Source organism: Aethalodelphis obliquidens, unplaced genomic scaffold (assembly GCF_003676395.1).
Source record: "Aethalodelphis obliquidens isolate GAN/ISIS:26980383/991018 unplaced genomic scaffold, ASM367639v1 scaffold2, whole genome shotgun sequence".
NCBI lineage: Eukaryota > Metazoa > Chordata > Mammalia > Artiodactyla > Delphinidae > Aethalodelphis > Aethalodelphis obliquidens.
Genome location: NW_020837946.1, coordinates 38,000,096 through 38,021,074, shown reverse-complemented (window position 1 = coordinate 38,021,074; position 20,979 = coordinate 38,000,096). Strand labels below are relative to the sequence as shown.

Genomic DNA, 20,979 nt, shown 5'->3' with positions numbered 1-20,979 from the left:
ACAGAACAGATCTGCATAGCCTAGACAAAGAGAATGTAGCAACCTCTCAAGATCCAACTCACTTTTGTAATAGGTTTTTGCAGTTATTGCAACTCAAAGACAGCCCTTATTATGAAAATTGCCAATACTGCACACTACTTACTTTGGTGTCTAGGGAATTCTGATTCATTCACTAACAGACTGAATAAAGTATTATTCAAATCCACCCTAAAACACCATGTTGTTATAACCTAGAAGGTGTCAAAGAACAATTTTAGGTCATCTAGTAAACACCCCTAACTCAGCTAATTTTAAAACTTGTATTAAAAATCTTAGAAAAAGTCACTCAGAATTTACTAACTCCTGAAGTGCACAGAAAAGAAAATGCTACTTGATTATAAAATTTACAGATCTAAAAAAAAAAATCTATCTACAGTAAAAAATACGTCCTCGATGGCTGCTAAAATCATTAGGTGAAAGACTGACTAGGAACTTTATAATGAATGGATCATGCCAATATGACCTGAGTCTACTGATATATCAGTCCACTGATTTTTGTCACTAAAAGTGGGACAACCAGATATTATATACCTCCCGATATGATAAGTACGCAGTTCTACTTATAAAACATTCATACCATAAATAAATGAATCTATTCAAGATTCTAGATCTAACTACCAGTTTACACAAAACAATGGCTAGAAATACATGTTAAAAGATACCACAAGAATACAATCAACTAAACCCAGAACAAATGTATGGCATGGGGGAAAAAAAGAGGGGGCTGTTAAAAAAAGACATAGGACATATGAATCAAATGCAATGTATGTACTTTTTGGATTCTGATTCAAACAAGCTAACTTAAAACTTAAATGAACAGAGGAAAATTGAACATGGACTGGATACCACATGATATTAAGGAATAAGTAATTAATTTTGTTGGATAAAATAATATAATAATATTATTATTATATAATATTATTAGTATTATAATAATATGTAAAATTCTTATCTGTTATAAAAACATACTGAAATATATATTGATAAAATGCCTGGATTTTGCTTTAAAAATGCTTCACTCAAAAAAAGTGAGGAAGGGATAAATCAAGTAAGAATGGCAGAATATTGATAACTATTAAAGCTGTGTGATGGTTAAGTAAGAATTTATTATATTCTCTCTCTACTTTTGTATGTTTGAAAACTTCTATGATAAAAACTGAAAACATTTAAAACAAATTCTCCACATGACTAGTAATACTTCACCCATGGACCTTAATTACAGAAAAGGGATCCTCCAATAAGCCAAATGGATAATTTGCACTTTGGCAAGGATTTTTCTCAATATAATACTGACATTCTGATTTGGAATTTAGTAGGAGTGTGGATATTTTAAGCCATCACTCTCAGGGCCAGATTCTCTTGGGATAAACTACCCATCCAAATTTTAGGCTGAGAGATGGTAGTCTGTCTCTGGTGAGAGATGCAAAACTGTGGCAATTACACTAAAATTAGTAGTCATTAGCACCTAGCCCACAGTGCCTGCCTACCATCTTTTCTAAAGACTTTACTATATATCAAATGGTGGTATCAACCAACTAAGTAATATATTAGATCCTAGTCCTAAAAAATACAAATAATCCAACAAAAGGGAAACGAGGGAACTTAAATTATGAAAGATGCAAATATAAAGTGAAGAATCCTAGGACACGAGGGGAAAAAATTCAGAATAGAGAGAAAGGAACCCAAATTGGGAAACAAATTCCTGAAAGTAAGAAGTGCTGATAAATTATTACTTAAACAGACCTAATATAACAAAAGCATGCTAAAGCATCTAACATACTTCTAGCATAGTAGGTACTCATTAAAAAGAAATACACAAACAAAATCATCATACTGATACTGTAAGTCTAGACAACACTGTTAACAAAAAGTTACTATACTATTTTAGAGAATATTTGATATAAAAAGTACTGCAAATTTGAGTATGGAAGCCATGGGAAAAACAGGATTTACTTTATAAAACAAAGGATAGCTTTGCTTAAATATATCTATTCTTTAAAATACTAATAGAATTTTAGAATTAAAGGAGCTCTGAACTGAATTCCTTCAACCTAAACATAGTGAAACTAAAGCAGAAAAACCTAAACTAGAGGCAAAGGTACAAGCTAATAGTATAGATATATTATCAGTTACAGAAGCATTTTGATTAGTACTTTTCAATCAATACTCTCTGTTCCAGATAAGTGTTTTTCAACTAATTAGATTTAATAATAGTTCATAGCTAAAGATGATACCTACTAGATACTAGTTGAATCTTAAAAATAAACAACAGTTAGCTTTTTAAATTTACATAAAGTGTATCAATTATCTTACCAGCATGGTGCTCTGACAATAGACATGAGTGTAGATTTTTCTATGATTTGCAAGGGGAAATGTAAAATATATCTTATCAGATTCCTAAAAAAAGAGGGAAAACACAATAAATTATGAGTAGATAATTTCATCATTCAAAAATTCAGATAAAGTAATGAATGATTATTCTAATTAATTATTTTAATTCTATCATTCTTGGTGTTGTTGAGAACCAATAATCTAGGAATGGGAAGAAGATACAGATGCAAGATCGATCAGGTATAAACTCTGTAGACCTGAATTTGTCTTGGAAGTATCAGGATGAATGCATGTTTTTTTTGTTTGGGTTTGGTTTTTGGCCTTATGACCAAGATAAAATACATTTCTTAGCTCTGTTTACTGAAAAGGCCTTAGAAATGCTAACTTACTAGCCATAAACATCTCTAGTTCCCAAATTATGGTTTGCAGATACTGTTTCCCAAACAATAGGAAGAGCTTCTTTGAGAAAAAGCAGATTCAAGGTCTGGGACGGGAGATGATACACAATGAGCTAAAATACTTTCTCATACTAGACAGTGAGGAAAATATCAATGACAACTAAAGAGCAGCTATAGCAAAAAGATTCAGGAGCCTACCTTGAAATGGCTTCCACTGGTCAAGGACAGAACAGTTTTAATAGCAATTTTAGTATCAAAGATAGAACAATTTTAGTATTTTAGTTTAGAGAGAAACACAAAAATGTTTAAGCTCATAATAACACTGGAGGAAAAACCCCCCAAAACATCTTATGGTCACTGATGGAGGGTGTTTGTGAGCCAACTCACTACTCTAAAAACCAGTAAATATAAGATCCAAAGAATTATCATTTTTTTCCTTTGTAATTTGTTCTACTTTTGGTAAATTTAATAGATGAGAAGTTTTTCTATATAGTGTTTCAGTTAATAAATGAAGAAGGAATAATCGGAGTCTCATTGCTTTTGTACTCCCTATTAATGACTCTAGGTCTTCTTCATCGATAGCTGCTAACATCACAAAAAGAGAGAGAGTCTAGTAAAAACAAAAACAAAACAAAAACCTGAATCTGATGAAGCATCTAGATCCAAGATCCAGCTACCAAGTCACAGGAAAGAGTAGGGAAAGGAATATACTGGATGACATTACAGGAGTGCAATCAGCAAAATCAAGACTGTGTGAAACTCTATAGGACAAATGACTAGTTTTTTTTTTTTTTCCAACAAATAAACTGCAAGGAAAAAAAGGGTTAAGGAAGTATTAGATATTAAAAGAGGAATAAGAGACATATCAACAAATAATACGTACACCTTGTTTGTACCCTGATTTAAACAAACTGGAAAACAAAGAAACAACAAAAAATTTGACGGTTATGACAAAACTGGAAAATTGAACAGACCAGATATTAAGGAATTATTACTAAACTGATTTAGTATGGGAAAATAACGTTATCTTCTTTAAAAAGTCTAGCTTTGAAAAATAAATACTAAAATATTCTTGAAAAAAATTTTAAATCCATTGGTGGTATACTTACATTGTAAGCCACATAGGTCCATTTGGACACTTTTACTGGAACCCACATAGATGTCCCTAAGGTAAAAGAAATTAATTTGTTTGGCTTTTTAAAAAACATTAAGTGATTTCTTTTACTGAATCCTTCTCAATCACAACAGGATTTGAAAAAGAAGCAGTTTCCTGAACACTGGCTATTTTAAAATAGAAAATCTAATGAGATGTTCTCTATATGCTCATCACCAAGGAGCATTCAGATCATGTAAAGCATTTAAAATCTTTCTGATGTCTAACTCTAAGAAGTACCAACAGAAGAAAACAAATATTTCATTTTCCAAACTAAGTAGAGCATGACAGAGACATATAAAAACAAAATGTACCAGCAAAAGATATGCTGTTAAACCGAAAGACTGAAGAATGATACTGAGAAACTAAGTCAAGAATAATATAGAATTTATTTTACGTGGCTGTCAGGAGAATAGAGACATTTAACGCTTTTAAATTTTTCTACTGTCATGTTATTTTCAGTACAAAATTTTATCAGCAACATCTTTTTACTTTTACATTTTTTACTTTTCCCCTCCTTAGCGAAGAACCTCATAAGAAACCAGCATAGGGAAATTAATAAAATATAATAGGATTATAATACCTGAAGCATTACAGTTTCAAAGAATTTGTCTGCTAATGACAAATTTACCTAAAAATAATACTCAAAACTCTACTTAAAATTAAAACATGCTATTACTACCGACCTGTTAAGTCAGAAATTATTGATGGATTTTCCTCAAAGTGTTTTGCTGGATGTCTTATGAAGTGGTGATTCAAAACTGACAACTTCTTCTTGGGATTTTGAGTTATCTAGAAAGAACATTGATACATTCTGTATCCTTTTATATCCACTGTGATGACCTAATGAAACTTTGTTTCAAGTAATAATAATAAGAGCCAACAGTTACTTACTGTGGGCCAGGCACTGTTCTAAGTGCTTAACATGGGACTAACTATGTTTTGAGTTAGTTTCCCTGTATATATGTTTGTTTCTCCTCCTCAACTATATGCTTCTTGAGGAGTAGGAATCATATCCTAACATTTTATTGTCTAATATTTAGTTTAGTATATCATATACACTGAGTTTGTGAAAGAGAGCTCAGTTTCATATTATTTTGATTCTTAGCAGTATTAGTCAAAAATTTCTCATTTGTCCCTTAAAATGTATCTGTAAAATACTTATCCATCCAGAATTATAATTTATTACATGCTAGTATTAGCATTTTCTTACCTTAGAATTTAATGGAAAACAAGATTGATTTGTTAAAATTAGTTTGATGTATAATTTTTAAATAATACACCTGAGATTCACCTGTTCTTCATTAGTTGAAATGGGGTTTTTCCTAAACCTACCAAATGTCATTTAAAATACAAACTGGTCGAATACAAATTTTAATTGATTCTACTGTTGTATATAGTTGAACAGATTAAACACATTGGCGATAGAGTCACAATTAAAACAAGGTTGAAAAACTGAAAAACATTTACATTCCATGACTCCATGATTCCAATGTTAACAGCGTTAACTCTATGAAGCTGATTTACTTTAATAAATATACTAACTTAAATATGGTACCTTGTGGTTTAAAATGTGGTAAAACAGATCAACTTGTGTCTCTCTTTTACTGCATTCTTCAGGAGAGAGTTAAATATCTATCTCTCCCTAATAATAATGCAGCTTCCTGAAGGGTTAAGGAAAAAAATATAGACACTACCCTACTCCTAAGAGAGAATGCTTAGGAGCAAGGTTAAGACACAATGATAAGGAAGCATTACCCAGAGATTTGCTGAGAAAGAAGCCACACATAATAGTCTCTCAAAGAACTGGGGCCTCCAGGAAAAAGAATCCAAAAATATATGCCATAATGGAAAAAATTACCAAAAATACAAGGAACGTTTTCTCCAAAAGGAGAAGCCAGAGTTGTAGTTCTCAAAACATGCTTCTATGGAACAGTGATGCGCTGCAAAGTGACCTGAGGTGAAAGGCTGCTTACGATGAATAATGGCAATCTGTTCCCAATTCACAGGAAAAAAAAAATTAAGTTAATAGAATTCTCTGAATTTTGCTGAAATCCTTGGTGCCCATTACTATTTATCTGCTGGCAGACAAGAAAGAGATGAATGAGTAATATGATTTCCAGGTATCCTGCTAACTGAACAACTTAGAAAATCACTAATTGGGAGAGTTTATATGTAAAATATCAATACAGAAAAGGTTTGACTCTAGAAGTACATAATTTAAGTTCTGGTGAGCTTGTGTTATTCAATGAATGTAGATATTTTGATCCTACTGCATAAGGATATTTGTAATAAGTATTTTCCTTAAGGTAAAAAACAAAAAGTCAGAAGGACATATATCAAATTTTAAACAGTAAAGGGGAAGAACTGAGGAAGATTTAAGGTATTCTTTCACTTTTTCATTTTTATTGCATTCTTAATTACTAATAGTTATCAAAGATTACAGATAAAAATACAGATATTTCCATTTTCAAACTAATTACAGTCAATATAAGGTGTAGGCTTCTATTTTCATCAAAGTAAAAAAATGTATTAAATCTATCACTGCTCTAACAAAAGTTTTTACTTCACTGAAATAACTTTTAGTTTAAAAATACATACTTGTAAAAAAAAAAAAAAAAAAATACATACTTGTTTAGTATCAGCATCAATAAGATCAAAGAATGCTCGAATTGTGGTCAATTGTAATTGTTTACACCTAAAGAATAAAATAAATGTTACAAATGAAACTTTCTTTAAAAATATACTTTTAATACAAACATAAATAATTCTATTATTTAATGGAATATATGAATTTCCTTTAATGCTACAAACTCTAAAATTATTTAACAAATTATCATTATTAAGCATACATCTTAAAGCTGAAACCTATAAAAATAAAGTAAATTAAATCTTCCTGGATATTTGAGAGTATAAGTGTCAGGCCCCCGTCTTCCCTAAATCTTCCTGTCTACCCCAGATATAGACATATTGTCTGCCCCACCTTCATAGGTCTGAACTGTCGTGGTTCTTGCAAACACTACTGATTGCACAGCCAGAGGAAGATGAAAAGAGAATCTTTAAGCCAATGCATACAGAGATAAAATACTAGGATTTATGTATTTCTTGACCCTTACTTAACCTATTTCTTTATTTATATTAAGGGTAAATCTAATTCCTACTTGGTTTTCCATGTGCTGCTCTAGAATAGGCAATGCTGCATTAATCAAGTCCGAGTTTGGTGATTGGCCAAGAGCTCAGAAAGTCCTACCACAAGTATCTTTGATTCTGCCCAGCTATGACAAATTCTAAAATTCTGACATTATCATTTGAGACTGATGCTACTGGTTCTTCAGGAGATGATTTTATAGGTTGTCAAGGACACCTTGGTTAAACTGAGACAAGAACAAAGGCTTAAGTTCTAAACCTCTAAGTTAATCTTTCTCCCAAATCCTTATTTATTTATGGATAAAGCTCTAAGAAAGCTAACTAACCAATCAATTCATTGATGAAAGGACCACCAAAAATTGCCAAAATAAGTTATATTAACTTACCATACAATGGAGAGGTGGTCTGTTGAAACCCAGGTCTTAGGCACTGCTGAACTCTAAATGGAAAGAAACAAAAATCATACTTAAGAAAAATGCACTTGTTATTCTCCAAAAGGCTTGAAATTCTTATAGGCTAATATTTAGAAACATGTAACATTAGTTTCACTATTTTATGATGCACAGAAATTTTTAAACGATGCACTCTTGTAAAAGGTGATCCAAAAATATTAAGATATTGAATATTTCCTGCGTAAAATAATTCTTTGTCATTACTTAGTCAAGCTTAAATTACCCCTTAAAATTATTAAAACATCCACAGATTACTTACTGAAGTTTACTGTCTAACTCTTCATTACTCTAATAAGAGGTTAAGTTTATGATTCTTTAATAAATCATAGTGTATATATAAATTATAATAGATATTTCAGTAATTTTAGTTCTGACTAGACTATCATTTAATAAGTTCTAAGATGTTAATTCTAATCAGGATGTGCCTGAGAGATACCTAGGCCTGAGGAGATTTTTCAAAATAAATATGCCTAATCACAAAACTACCAAATCGGACTCTTGTAAGTGGGGTCCAGACTTATTAGGAAAAAAATCCCTAGATGATTAGCATATATACTACTGGTTAGAGACAGAAGGGCAAAAGCCTAGCAAAAAATATAACTATTTTCAGAAGGCTTCCTAACAGTGGCACAGCACCCTCCAAGAACTAGAGACTTCTATTTATACAGGGTAATGACCTCCCTGTGAACAGCATCTTACATACAATGGGGAAACATTAAGTAAATCTGATACTATTTTTCATGTCATCTCTCTCTCTACACTGTCAAAGACACATTGAGATGCCCTCACTAGAACTGTCGAAACAAAATGAAAATAGGAAACTAACAATGCTGTATGCAAGAAAACTTAGAGGCCTAACATGCCTCTTTGTTTTTGTTTTTTAAAAATTAATTAATTTATTTTTTTTGGCTGCATTGGGTCTTTGTTGCTGTGCGTGGGCTTTCTCTAGGTGCGGCAAGCAGGGGCTACTCTTCGTTGCAGTGCACGGGCTTCTCATTGCAGTGCCTTCTCTCGTTGCAGAGCACGGGCTCTAGGCGCGCGGGCTTCAGTAGTTGTAGCATGCAGGCTCAGTAGTTGTGGCTTGCGGGCTCTAGCGCGCAGGCTCAGTAGTTGTGGCGCATGGGCTTAGTTGCTCCACGGCATGTGGGATCTTCCTGGACCAGGGCTCAAACCCATGTCCCCTGCATTGGCAGGCGGATTCTTAACCACTGCGCCACCAGGGAAGCCCTATGCCTCTTTAATTAAAAAAAAAAAAAAAAAAGGTATTTGTAACAAAAAAAGGTATTTATAACTTCTAAGGAGTCATTGAGTCATTGTCACCATTGTACTCTGCAAATATCAATGTATATTTGGGTTGGAGGCTCTAAAGTTGAAGGAATCTACAGATTACTTAATGAACTTATAAGCATTAGCTATCCCATTTAGGAATTGCTGCTGGCAACTTACTTTAAAAAATTAAGACAACCAGAGTTCACTGTGGTTCTAAGGTTAGATGCTCAGTAAAGTAAGAACTCACAATAGACATCATTTACTATTAACAAGGACAAAAGCTAGTTTACTTTCATTCAGTCTAACGAATGCATCTGTGTTAGAACTGAAAAAAGGAAAGTCAACACACATTATAAAGGTAGTTGCGGGGCTTCCCTGGTGGCGCAGTGGTTGAGAGTCCGCCTGCCGATGCAGGGGACACGGGTTCGTGCCCCGGTCCGGGAAGATCCCACATGCCGCGGAGCGGCTGGGCCCATGAGCCATAGCCGCTGAGCCTGTGCGTCTGGAGCCTGCGCATCTGGAACCTGTGCTCTGCAACGGGAGAGGCCACAACAGTGAGAGGCCCCCGTACCGCAAAAAAAAATTAAATTAAATTAAATTTTAAAAAAAGGTAGTTGCTCATGACCTTTGTGATAAAAACTGTTAAATGTCCACCAAAATCTTCTTCCTTTTTCATAGTTAACTAGAATGCATGTCTCAGCCTCTCTTATTCTATGGTGTGACTAAGTTTTCTCTAATGGGATGTGAAAAAGAGAGATGTGTGCCATTTCCAGGCCTAACTGCTCTCCTTCATGCTCTTTCCCCCTTCCTGTGGATTGAAACAGTGATGATTAGAGCAACCTCGGAAGTAAAGCATTCAAGAAGGGGGAGCCTACTATCAGCCTGGGTCCCTTAGTGAGACTCCTCAAAAACCACCCGCCACGTAAACGCACACCTAGGGCAGGCATATGAGTGAAACATAAAATTCTATTGTGTTTAAGTGCCATTGCCTGCATGAGTGAATATTACAGTAGTTCAGCCTACCCTATGAATATAACTAAAGTCTCTAACTTAAACAATTTTTCTAGTCCCAATGGATTTAATGTCATCTAACTGTTCTTGAGATAATTATTAAAAAAATTACTTCTTAATAATTGTTTTTTTAAAGAGAACATACATATATAAAAGACTAGATTATTTGAGAGCTAAAAGCTAAGTAATTAAATATTTAAAAACTAAATAAAACTCAGATTATACAATAACCAGCTTTGAGAAAGTTCCATAATAAGTAAAATAATATTTTCATCAGAGATAAAGATATATAAGCTGCCTTGAACACAATACATTATCAAATGGATTAGAAAAGAGGGAAGGACACGTCCGCCCCCCCACCACACACCATTAAAAAGACCAAATTCTTTAAAAGCTGGAGGAAAGGGTATCAATACAGCATCAAGCTCCAGACCAAGTCTAGGAAATAAGTTATATCCAATTTTATATGACTAAAACATCTATTTTTATACTAAGGAATTCATATTTAGAGTTTTGAGAACTTCTAGCACATACCTACCCAAAATATTCAGCATCAAAAAACAAGATTCCTACCGATGATGAGGTTTGAGAGATTTAGTAAATTAGTACTAATTACTTCCAAAGCTATTATGGCTATATCACAACTCCTTCAGTTATAAGAAAATGGTGGATAAGAGCAGAATAGCTTAATAATTTTTGTTCTATGTATGGCAAGCATTCAGTAATACCTATTTACTGAATGAACAGCAGTAGGTAAACTGAGCAAAGGAGTATCTATTAAGAGAACAACTATGAAACAAAGAACTATCATCTAAAAAGCAAAAGGAATGCTATAAATTTTCTTTTTAGAAATTAAGTTATATTTGGAGATGACGTGTATACTGAGTTTAAAAGTTAAGCTCTTAACTAAAGACTTAAAGGTTAAACATACAAAAATAAGTCCTAAAAGGAAACCTGAACTTATTTTACAGAAGCTGTGTATCCCAGTTAAAGACCAAATACTTGATGTCCTAGCAGGGAAGAATAATTAGCAAATTAATTAATCAGAGCTCTATCTATACTATCAAAGCTAATTTTTAAATTTTGAAATCAGTAAACCTTCATTCAAGTTTAAAATTCAAGAGTATGTGAAATGTTTGCTCTTCCATTACCACTGTATACAGCATACCACTGAGATACACCCGGGGCCCCTGGACTTCAGTCCATACTTTTTTATACTTAAAACTCTAATCAATGGATATGCACTTATTTTAAACAAGAAACAATCATCTTCATAAATAAGAGTCATTTGCACGAAGTTTCTAAGATCCTTTTCACCTTCCATGGATGTAAGTATCCATGCCTCTGTCTTCCCCAAATATTCATATTCATTGTTTCATGTTCTGTCTCTCTCACATACACATACACATGCACACTTGCACACACACAGTATACCAGACCAACTCAGGAATCATTTCTAACCGATTACATATCACTTCTCCTTTCATGCTCCACTGTGTCCATCATGTTACTACTTTAGTAGAATCTTTAAAAAGATTACCACAACAGATAAGGCACTGGTATGATGGCTTAATTTTGGTAGAAAAGTCAGTCCTGAACGAACTTGGTAATCCCGGAATCCTCCAGCTACAGACAGTGTGGTTAAATTTATGTGTCTAGCATTCAGAATCCAATAGTTGTTTACAGTCATATAAAAATCTGGTGGGAAATAAAAAAGACATACATTAAAAATCAGTAACCATGCTCTTCAACAATAACCCATCTATAATACTAATATTAAACTGAATTTCTGTTTAAGCCATCTGAATTGTCTATAAGCAATGCCATCCACATTTCTCTATTTTGGGTAAAGTCAGTATCTTTACACATACTCTACTTTCCCCATCAGAGTACAAATACTAAGAGTTAGTACAGGTATCAATAAAGAAAAAAGATAACCCAATTTTATTAGCTTTGACAAGTCCATAGCAAACAGGTCTCTACATTCCACAAGGATGCTGCTTGTTTATGAGCCACATAGTATAGAAAGGAACCCCCGAAATTCTTCCAAAGATATAAGTTTACTATGCTAAGGAGTTATATCAATAGATCTCCCTAATCATGGCTGTGTCCCTGCTTATAGGGCTTAGCAACTCTCTACTGCAGCCACTGTAGTACTGGTGACCACACAAAGTACTATTTAAGTTCTTAGAATACAATCTATCAGGACAATGACAGTCACATTAGTCTTGGGACTCTCCGCTGCAGAAAATCTGATGCTTAAGAAGATTCTATCCATTTAGTGTAACAAGTGGTGCAGACAATTTTTCCACTTTATCTATGGAAGATGAGAAAAATTTAGTGTTGAAGATCTGAGGCCAGGGCAGGGGAGTTCTCATTTCCTATTCTGATTATCAAAACTTATTGCATTTTTTATCCTGGCATTTGATCCCATTGATGGCTTTTAACATTTTGGAACAGCAAACTCTTCTCATTAAAGATTTCAGTAGTATTCACTTAGATTGAGACAAAGCAGACCCATTCCTAATAACTCCAGGGCTTGGGATAAGAGTTCCAATGAGGTATACATGCCATATGTCTAAATACTTAAAAGTCAAACTTCCAGCTAACAAACTTAAATCAAATGTATTTTCTCTGCCTACCTTGACAAATATATCATTGAAATAACCTGGAAGGCCAGGTTCAAATTAAGAATTCTACGACACCTCCGAGTTGGACACCAGATTATGGCAGCATAGGGAGAGCATATCTCTGGCCACACATTGCTGTGGAGATCTGCAGCAAAGGGGGAACAGATCACTGTGCTCTCTTCTTCTTCCCACCCACATTCCATCCTGCATTAGGAAGACCTCCTGTGAACATCAAAATTCTGTCTGTACCTCATGCAGAGCCACCCCTTGGCCATAACTCAAGCTCAGGATTCTACATACCTGTCCTCAGGATAGATCCAAGTAAGAGGCTAAGGGAGTGGGCTTCAGGCATATGGGCAAGAAAAGTCTGAAGGACTGGCTACCTGGATCATAGTCCAGAAGTAAAGGTACAGCCTGTAAGTGGGGAGGCTGCTTGGCCTGTACACTCCACACCCTGTGGGGAATGGCAACACGAGAGCAGGGCCCTCTGAAGTACAGAGCTCAGTGCAAGGCTTCCTTTCCCCTATTTAAGGACAGTATTTCCACCAAGTATAAATACGGAATCTACTTCTGGAGGTCACATGGGTCTCCTAAAAACTTAAAATCCACCCTTGAACTTTTGTTTTTTCATTCTAATTATGGCTTAATGCAATAAAAAATAAATACAGAATAAAAGGCATAAGAGCTTGCTAATTACTGGAGAGGCCCCCTGACCCTAAGAAGCACTTTCAACCTAAGCCATTTAGAGACAGACCATCAGTATCCTTCAAAAACAGTAAACCTGACTCTCTTGACAGTTCTTTCCTCAAAGAGATTTTTAAAATGCATCTTGAGTAATTATAATTTAGCCTGCATGGCTCATCTACATATACCACATAAAATGCAGTAAGGGAAAGAATTCTCAATTGTGGTGACAAGTATTATGGCTTGTCTATACCTTTAATTTTTTCCTAAACCTATTATAAATAATAATTTATAATTATTAGAATCAGTAAAGCATATTTAACCAACTTCAATAATAAAACTAAAGATTTTTATTAGAAGAGTTCTACAGGCAAAGTTTTAAATGTACTAAGGAAAAAAAATCAAACTTCTCTTTAAGTGCTACTGCACCAGATATTCCAGCAAGTAAGTTACTCCTTGGCAATGTTATGTTAAGATGGGTGCTCTGGAAAACTACTTTGGTTTGGAGTCACTAGGGTATATGTCTCACTTATCTGTAAACAAAATTTTCACCACAATTAAGATAATGCAAATTTTTATAGGGTAAGAAGTTGTATAAATTTACTGATTAGGAAAAATAATGATTTCTTTCTAAAGATTTTCTTCTACACATACAGCATGCCAAAAAGCAGTGAATACTTGACTTTCTTTAATAAAAAGTTGAGATAGTAGGCATTTAATTCTTATTCTGTGACATTATCACTAATTAGATGACAACAATCATAAACACCTACTGTTCACTCAAAATTCCCTGCAACATTACAGTATTATCCATAATTTTATTTCCTCTGTTATCGTAATGTAACTCAATTCAGAGGCGGCATACGTAAATGTTAAAAGCACAGGCCCAGAAACAAGCTTGCTGGAGTCAAATACCAGCTCCACTATTTTCTTGCCATGTGACTTTGGGCAAGAATTTTATCTTGGCCTCTTTTTTCTGTCCATGGACATGGCAATAACAATGGTACCTACCTCAAAGAACTGCCATAAGGATCAAATGATACAATAAGCATGTAAAGTTCTTACCACAATATCCAAAATATAATAAGAGCTCTATAAAGATTAGCAATCCTACCTTACCTCATCATATAAAGTATTAGCAGACCTATTTATTAAAAAAAAAAACAAGGCATTTCTACTATTTTACTTAAATATAAGATTATTTTGAATGAAGTACCCAGAGGAGTTAACAAAAAAAGGAAGTATAAACACACTTTAAAAGACCAAGAGTCATCCTCAAGAATAACTAAAATGAAGCTCAAGTGCCTAGGGGTTATAAGACACATGTTTTCCATGTTAAGATGCAAAAGGCAGAGAAAATTAACAGCAGTTTCAGTTATGAGCCTAAGTTGAAAGTCACAAAAAGAGATGCTCAGAATTGGAGGTGCTGATTTAAACCTAAGCTGCTTCACACATGGATAAACCTGTAGTATACTCTAAAGGGAGTAGTAGCTGCAAGGATCTGTTTAATCCTAAACAACAATGGGGAGGTCAGTTAGTGTTTATGTAACAGTACTCACCTGTAATGAAACGATCTAATGGCATCACAGGAGCAACATGAGGTGTTGCTTGTGTAATAAGAAGATTGATCAGATCCTGCTTAAAATTTTTCAACGTAAGCAATGCTCTTGCAACAAGGCCACCCATAGAATGACCAATTATCGCCACACTTTTTGGAGCAAATTCTTGACCCTATTTAAAAAATCACCAAGGCATGATTAAGGATTAATACCATAATAAATATACTAAATACTTCTCTCTACATATCAGCAATTTCACAGAAAAAAGAAAATTAAACTATTTATATAACCTCCCATAATAAGATACAGAAATACATTTTCATATATTTGTAATTAGTGTATACATATTTTGTGTTTTGCAAACATTTTTAACAGCTAGGCTTTGGTTTTCTCAACCAAAATCAGAACACTTGGTCTAGCAAATCATGTTTTTACCATTTGTTATATTGTATGTAAGAGGTGTAATTATATTTGGTGTATACCAGAATATTAGATTTCATAGGATATATAAAGTCAAATCATTTATTTGAAACTGGAAATAGCACAAAAAAGCCAGAACAGTTACAACTGCCACAGCAATATACTACCTCATCATATTGATATGTCCTATCTCATCAAATTATTTCTCTATTGTGTGCCTGGGTTTAAAGGGAAGCCAGCATTCCACAACATCTATTCACTGACAATTACATATTTTATTTTTTAAATAAGTTTGTTTTTTTTTTTAACATCTTTATTGGGGTATAATTGCTTTACAATGGTGTGTTAGTTTCTGCTTTATAACAAAGTGAATCAGTTATACATATACATATGTTCCCATATCTCTCCCCTCTTGCGTCTCCCTCCCTCCCACCCTCCCTATCCCACCCCTCCAGGCGGTCACAAAGCACTGAGCTGATATCCCTGTGCTATGCGGCTGCTTCCCACTAGCTATCTACCTTACGTTTGGTAGTGTATATATATCCATGCCTCTCTCTCGCTTTGTCACAGCTCACCCTTCCCCCTCCCCATATCCTCAAGTCCGTTCTCCAGTAGGTCTATGTCTTTATTCCTGTCTTACCCCTAGGTTCTTCATGACATTTTTTTTCTCTTAGATTCCATATATATGTGTTAGCATATGGTATTTGTTTTTCTCTCTCTGACTTACTTCACTCTGTATGACAGACTCTAGGTCTATCCATCTCATTACAAATAGCTCAATTTCGTTTCTTTTTATGGCTGAGTAATATTCCATTGTATATATGTGCCACATCTTCTTTATCCATTCATCCAATGATGGGCACTTAGCTTGTTTCCACCTCTGGGCTATTGTAAATAGAGCTGCAATGAACATTTTGGTACATGACTCTTTTTGAATTATGGTTTTCTCAGGGTATATGCCCAGTAGAGGGATTGCTGGGTCATATGGTAGTTCTATTTGTAGTTTTTTAAGGAACATCCATACTGTTCTCCATAGTGGCTGTACCAATTCACATTCCCACCAGCAGTGCAAGAGGGTTCCCTTTTCTCCACACCCTCTCCAGCATTTACTGTTTCTAGATTTTTTGATGATGGCCATTCTGACCGGTGTGAGATGATACCTCATTGTAGTTTTGATTTGCATTTCTCTAATGATTAGTGATGCTGAGATCATTTCATGTGTTTGTTGTCCATCTGTATGCCTTCTTTGGGGAAATGTCTATTTAGATCTTCTGCCCATTTTTGGATTGGGTTGTTTGTTTTTTTGATATTGAGCTGCATGAGCTGCTTGTATATTTTGGAGATTAATCCTTTGTCAGTTGCCTCGTTTACAAATATCGTCTCCCATTCTGAGGGTTGCCTTTTTGTCTTGTTTATGGTTTCTTTTGCTGTGCAAAAGCTTTTAAGTTTCATTAAGTCCCACTTGTTCATTTTTTAAATTTCCATTTCTCTAGAAGGTGGGTCAAAAAGGATCTTGCTGTGATTTATGTCAAAGAGTGTTCTTCCTATGTTTTCCTCTAAGAGTTTTATAGTGTCTGGCCTCATATTTAGGTCTTATCTGCTTTATTGCAGCAGTCTGGAACCGAACCCGCAATATCTCTGAGGTATACCTGTATTTCTCCTCCATTTGCTCTTTAGCTGCATTTGCTTTTTTGTTGTTGTTACTCTAAAAATTACATTATACAGCCTTAACTTATCTACCAGAATTAATATTATACTTCTTACGGCAGTGGAATAATTCTATTTACTCCTCTTCCCATCCTTTTCACCATTAGTATATATTTTCCTTCTAAATAAATTATAAACCTCATAAGGAATTCATTACTGAAAATAAACTTTTTAACCTTTTAATTATGAACCAATTAGAGAAAAGTTGGAAAAATAGCACAGAGAGTTCCCATATACCTCTCACCCAGTTTTCCGCAATGTTAACAGTTAATATAACCCTACTACAATGATCAAAAACAAGAAATTAACATTGGTGCAGCAACAGAATTGACTGCAGACCTAATCTAAGTTTTACCCATTTTCTCACTAATGTACTTTTTCTATTTCAGGGTTCCATCCAGCATCCCACCTTGCATTTATTGTTATTTCTCCTTAGTCTCCTCTACTCTGTGACAGTTCTTCAGTCTTTCCTCATTTTTTATGACCTTGATGCTTCTGAAGAGTACTGGTTAGTTATTTTATAGCATGTCTCTCGATTTCGGTTTGTCTGAAGTTCTCCCATGATTAGAATGAGGTTATGCATTTTTGACAATAATGCCACAGAAACTATGGTGCAGCGTGTCAGGAGATTCATGATATCAATATGTCTTATTACTGGTAATGTTAATCTTGGTTAAGATGATGTCTACCAGGTTTCTTATTGTGAAGTTCTTTCCCTTTGTAGGTAATAAATATTTTAGAAAAGATACTGTGAAACCATGTGAATATCCTTTTCCTCCTCAAACCTTCACCTACTGATTTTAGCACCCATGATGAATCTTGTCTGTAGCAATTATTACTGTGCCGTTCACCTAACGGGAATTTTTTATTTCCCTCTTTCCTTCTACTAATCACAAAACTGCCAGTTTTTGTTACTCTGACAATGTCTTTATTTTGTCCTCATTTTTGCTAGATATACAGTTTTAAGTTGAGAGTCCCCTCCCACCCCATCATCCTCCAAAAACCTTTAAGATGCTGTTCTATTGTTTTGGGCTTTCATTATTTCTGATGGAGACCAGCAATAATTTTTATTGTTTTACCTGTAGGTAAAGAGCCTTTTTTTCTCTGGCTGCTTTTAAGATTTTCTCTTTACTTTGGTTTTGAACAATTTGACTAGGATAAACTTGGGTGTGATTCTGTGTTTATCCTGCTTGACATTCATTGACCTTCTTGATCTGTCGGTTGAAAATTTTAATCAGAATTGTAAATTTGGGGCCTTTAGTTCTTTGAATTTTATCTTTCTTTTTTAATATATTTATTTATTTATTTTTGGCTGTGTTGGGTCTTCGTTTCTGTGCGAGGGCTTTCTCTAGTTGCGGCAAGCGGGGGCCACTCTTCATTGCGGTGCGCGGGCCTCTCACTGTCGCGGCCTCTCTTGCTGTGGAGCACAGGCTCCAGACGCACAGGCTCAGTAGTTGTGGCTCACGGGCCTAGTTGCTCCGCGGCACGTGGGATCTTCCTAGACCAGGGCTCGAACCCGTGTCCCCTGCATTGGCAGGCAGACTCTCAACCACTGCGCCACCAGGGACGCCCAAGTTCTTTGAATATTTTTTCCTCTTATATTTCTCTCTCTTCTTCTGGGGTTCCAGTTATGTATGTGTTAGCCTACTTAGTATTGTCCCACAGATTCCTGAGGCTCTGTCCTTTCCATCCTTTTATCCTCTGTGCTTCATATTTTGGATAGTTTTTAACTGTCCTGTCTTCAAACTCAATGATCTCTTGTTCTGCGGTGTTCAACCTGCTTAAAGCCTATGTACTAAATTTTTCATTTCTGTTTTATTGTTTCAGTTCTCAATTTTTCCTTTTTATTCGTTATTTATTTATTTATGGCTGCATTGGGTCTTCGTTGCTGCACGCAGGCCTTTTCTAGTTGTGGCAAGCAGAGCTACTCTTCGTTGCGGTGTGTGGGCTTCTCATTGTGGAGCATGGGCTCTAGGGGCACGGGCTTCAGCGGTAGTGGCACACGGGCTTAGTTGCTCCGTGGCATGTGGGATCTTCTCTGACCAGGGCTTGAACCCATGTCCCCTGCATTGGCAGGCAGACTCCAAACGACTGCGCCACCACGGAAGTCTCTGTCCTTTTTCTTTTTTAATAGTTTCCATGTCTCTACTGAGCTCCCTCATCTGTTCCCTTGTTGTTTGCATCTTTTATTCTAAATCCTTAACTCTGATGTTTTTGAGGCTTATATGGAAGCATTGTTAAGGTGGATCCTACAGTAGCTCTTACTTTAGGGCTAGAGTAGCTCTATTCCTAAATCGTGTCCTTTCTTGGGTCTCAAATGAATGCCCAATGTTCAGATAAGTCTTTCTAACTAGCTGGTCAGAACTCCTGGGCACCAAGTGGCCTCTCAAATCTCAATTCAACCCACAATTCCCCACGAGCTGTTTTTGCCAGGACTTGCACAATGGTATACCAAGGGAGGAAATGACTTATCCTAGTAGGTAGTAGAATTATCCCTGACGCTGTTTAGAATTGCTGGCACAGATGAATTTGAGTCTGTTGTACTGCTCTTTTAAATTTCTCTAGGGACACATATTCCCCCTTATTCCTTGCACCTGAAGCAGACATACCCCACCACTTCCTCCTTGGTATGCTACTGCCTTGCAGCCTCTTGCCCTGTGCATACGTAGCACAGCACTCAAAGACTGAAGGATTCAAATTTCTAGAGCTCCCGTCTCTGCCTAGTTCTCTTCTTTCTCCTACCTGACCACAAATCTAGCCATTTCAGTAGTCCCAAATTCCAATCTCTGCCTTCTTCAGCTTAGTGATATCAATTTGCTGTTCTTGACCTCTAAAAATTTACCCCATGGTCTGGAAAATGCTTCCAGGCAGAAAGCCGGGCACTCACGGAGCTCACCTCACATGTTTCCCCTCTTTCAGTGGTCACAGTCCTTTACCACTTGGTTGTCCAACACCTGAAAACATGTGCTTCAGATACCTTGGCTAGTTTTATAGTTGTTTACATATGGAAGTAGTCTACTCTAGTACCAGTTATTTAGCCAAAACTAGAAGCAGAAATCCATACTAATGGCTTTAGGAAATGCACTACACTCCTAATTCATACATAAAGTAAAAAAAAAAATTTTTTCCAAACTTCACAAGAAAGATTTCTTGTAAATTGAATTTGAACTTCAAAACCCACCACTGAGTTCAAAACGACAGAGTCCCACACACAAATACCTCTGTGCCACCTTTGCTTCAACTTCCATACAAACAAATAAATAATTTAAAATATGCTGAGTCCCTTTAGCCAAAAAAAAAAAAAAAAAAAAAAAAACCCAATAGGTTGATCACTATTTATTTGTATGATTATCTCGTACCTTATAGAGCTTGAGAATTGTTTTAATGCATTCATGCACAAACTTGGTCTGCTTCTGAAGACTTCCACCATATAGTGCCACCAGTTCTTCATTGAAATTCACACTAAAGAAGTCAAAGTGGTACTTGAAGTCAATGTCTTCAGCTTTTCTAAGTGCAATAGAGCCAATAGAACGAACTGCAGAGGAAAAAGGTGAAGTGCACATTAAACAAAAATTTTTAAAGTTTCATCTATTCTTGCTTCAAAGTCTCTTAACAAATAACTTTATCCCAGATTCTGAATACAACCTATTTCAGGGTGACATCCTTAACAATAGCAATTTAGAAAAACAAACCAACTTAGCAATTGTGTGTCTTGTCCTGTAAATTTTTTTAAGTTAAGTATAACGTGAATGGTTCATTCATTCTCTACCTGCTTCCCCTTCAGTAGGGGCAACAATAGCTAAAAGGGAAGGAAGGATTCCTTGAAGAATAAGAAATAGGAATTTTGTCACACTTCAGGATTTTAAGAACGAGAAAATTCCTACAAGAAACGTCTGCTCATTACAGCTCATCACAGTGGTGTAAATACTCATGCATAATTTGTCTCTTTTTCTTACACATGACATCCAATCATTAGTAAATCTTGTCATGCTCTACCTTCTAAATATATCCCCAATCAAGGCTTCTCACCATTTCCACCACCACCTTCCTAATCCAAGCACCATCATCTCCTGCCTGAACTACTCTAACAGTTTCCTAAATGGTCTCTCTGTTTCCACTGTTTTAGGTTTTGATAAAGTAGTCTACATATATATAAAACTTTTTTTTAAGTTGCTGGTC

General features: G+C 35.3%; 1 protein-coding gene across 2 annotated transcripts in view; it reads right to left on the bottom strand.

The window, feature by feature from the left end:
* PGAP1 (post-GPI attachment to proteins inositol deacylase 1) overlaps positions 1-20,979 on the bottom strand; it is a 68,534-nt gene that overhangs the window by 32,918 nt on the left and 14,637 nt on the right. Inside the window, exons 3-10 of one of the 2 annotated variants that reach the window (XM_027125262.1) lie at positions 20,160-20,335; positions 14,674-14,845; positions 11,341-11,498; positions 7,455-7,507; positions 6,553-6,619; positions 4,608-4,713; positions 3,878-3,933; positions 2,353-2,436 (exon numbers count right to left, since the gene is read on the bottom strand). In XM_027125262.1, the coding sequence (XP_026981063.1) occupies positions 2,353-2,436; positions 3,878-3,933; positions 4,608-4,713; positions 6,553-6,619; positions 7,455-7,507; positions 11,341-11,498; positions 14,674-14,845; positions 20,160-20,335 (872 nt within the window). Of the gene's footprint in view, positions 1-2,352; positions 2,437-3,877; positions 3,934-4,607; positions 4,714-6,552; positions 6,620-7,454; positions 7,508-11,340; positions 11,499-14,673; positions 14,846-20,159; positions 20,336-20,979 lie in introns of those variants that run through there. The other variant, XM_027125268.1, reaches the window with a different exon arrangement.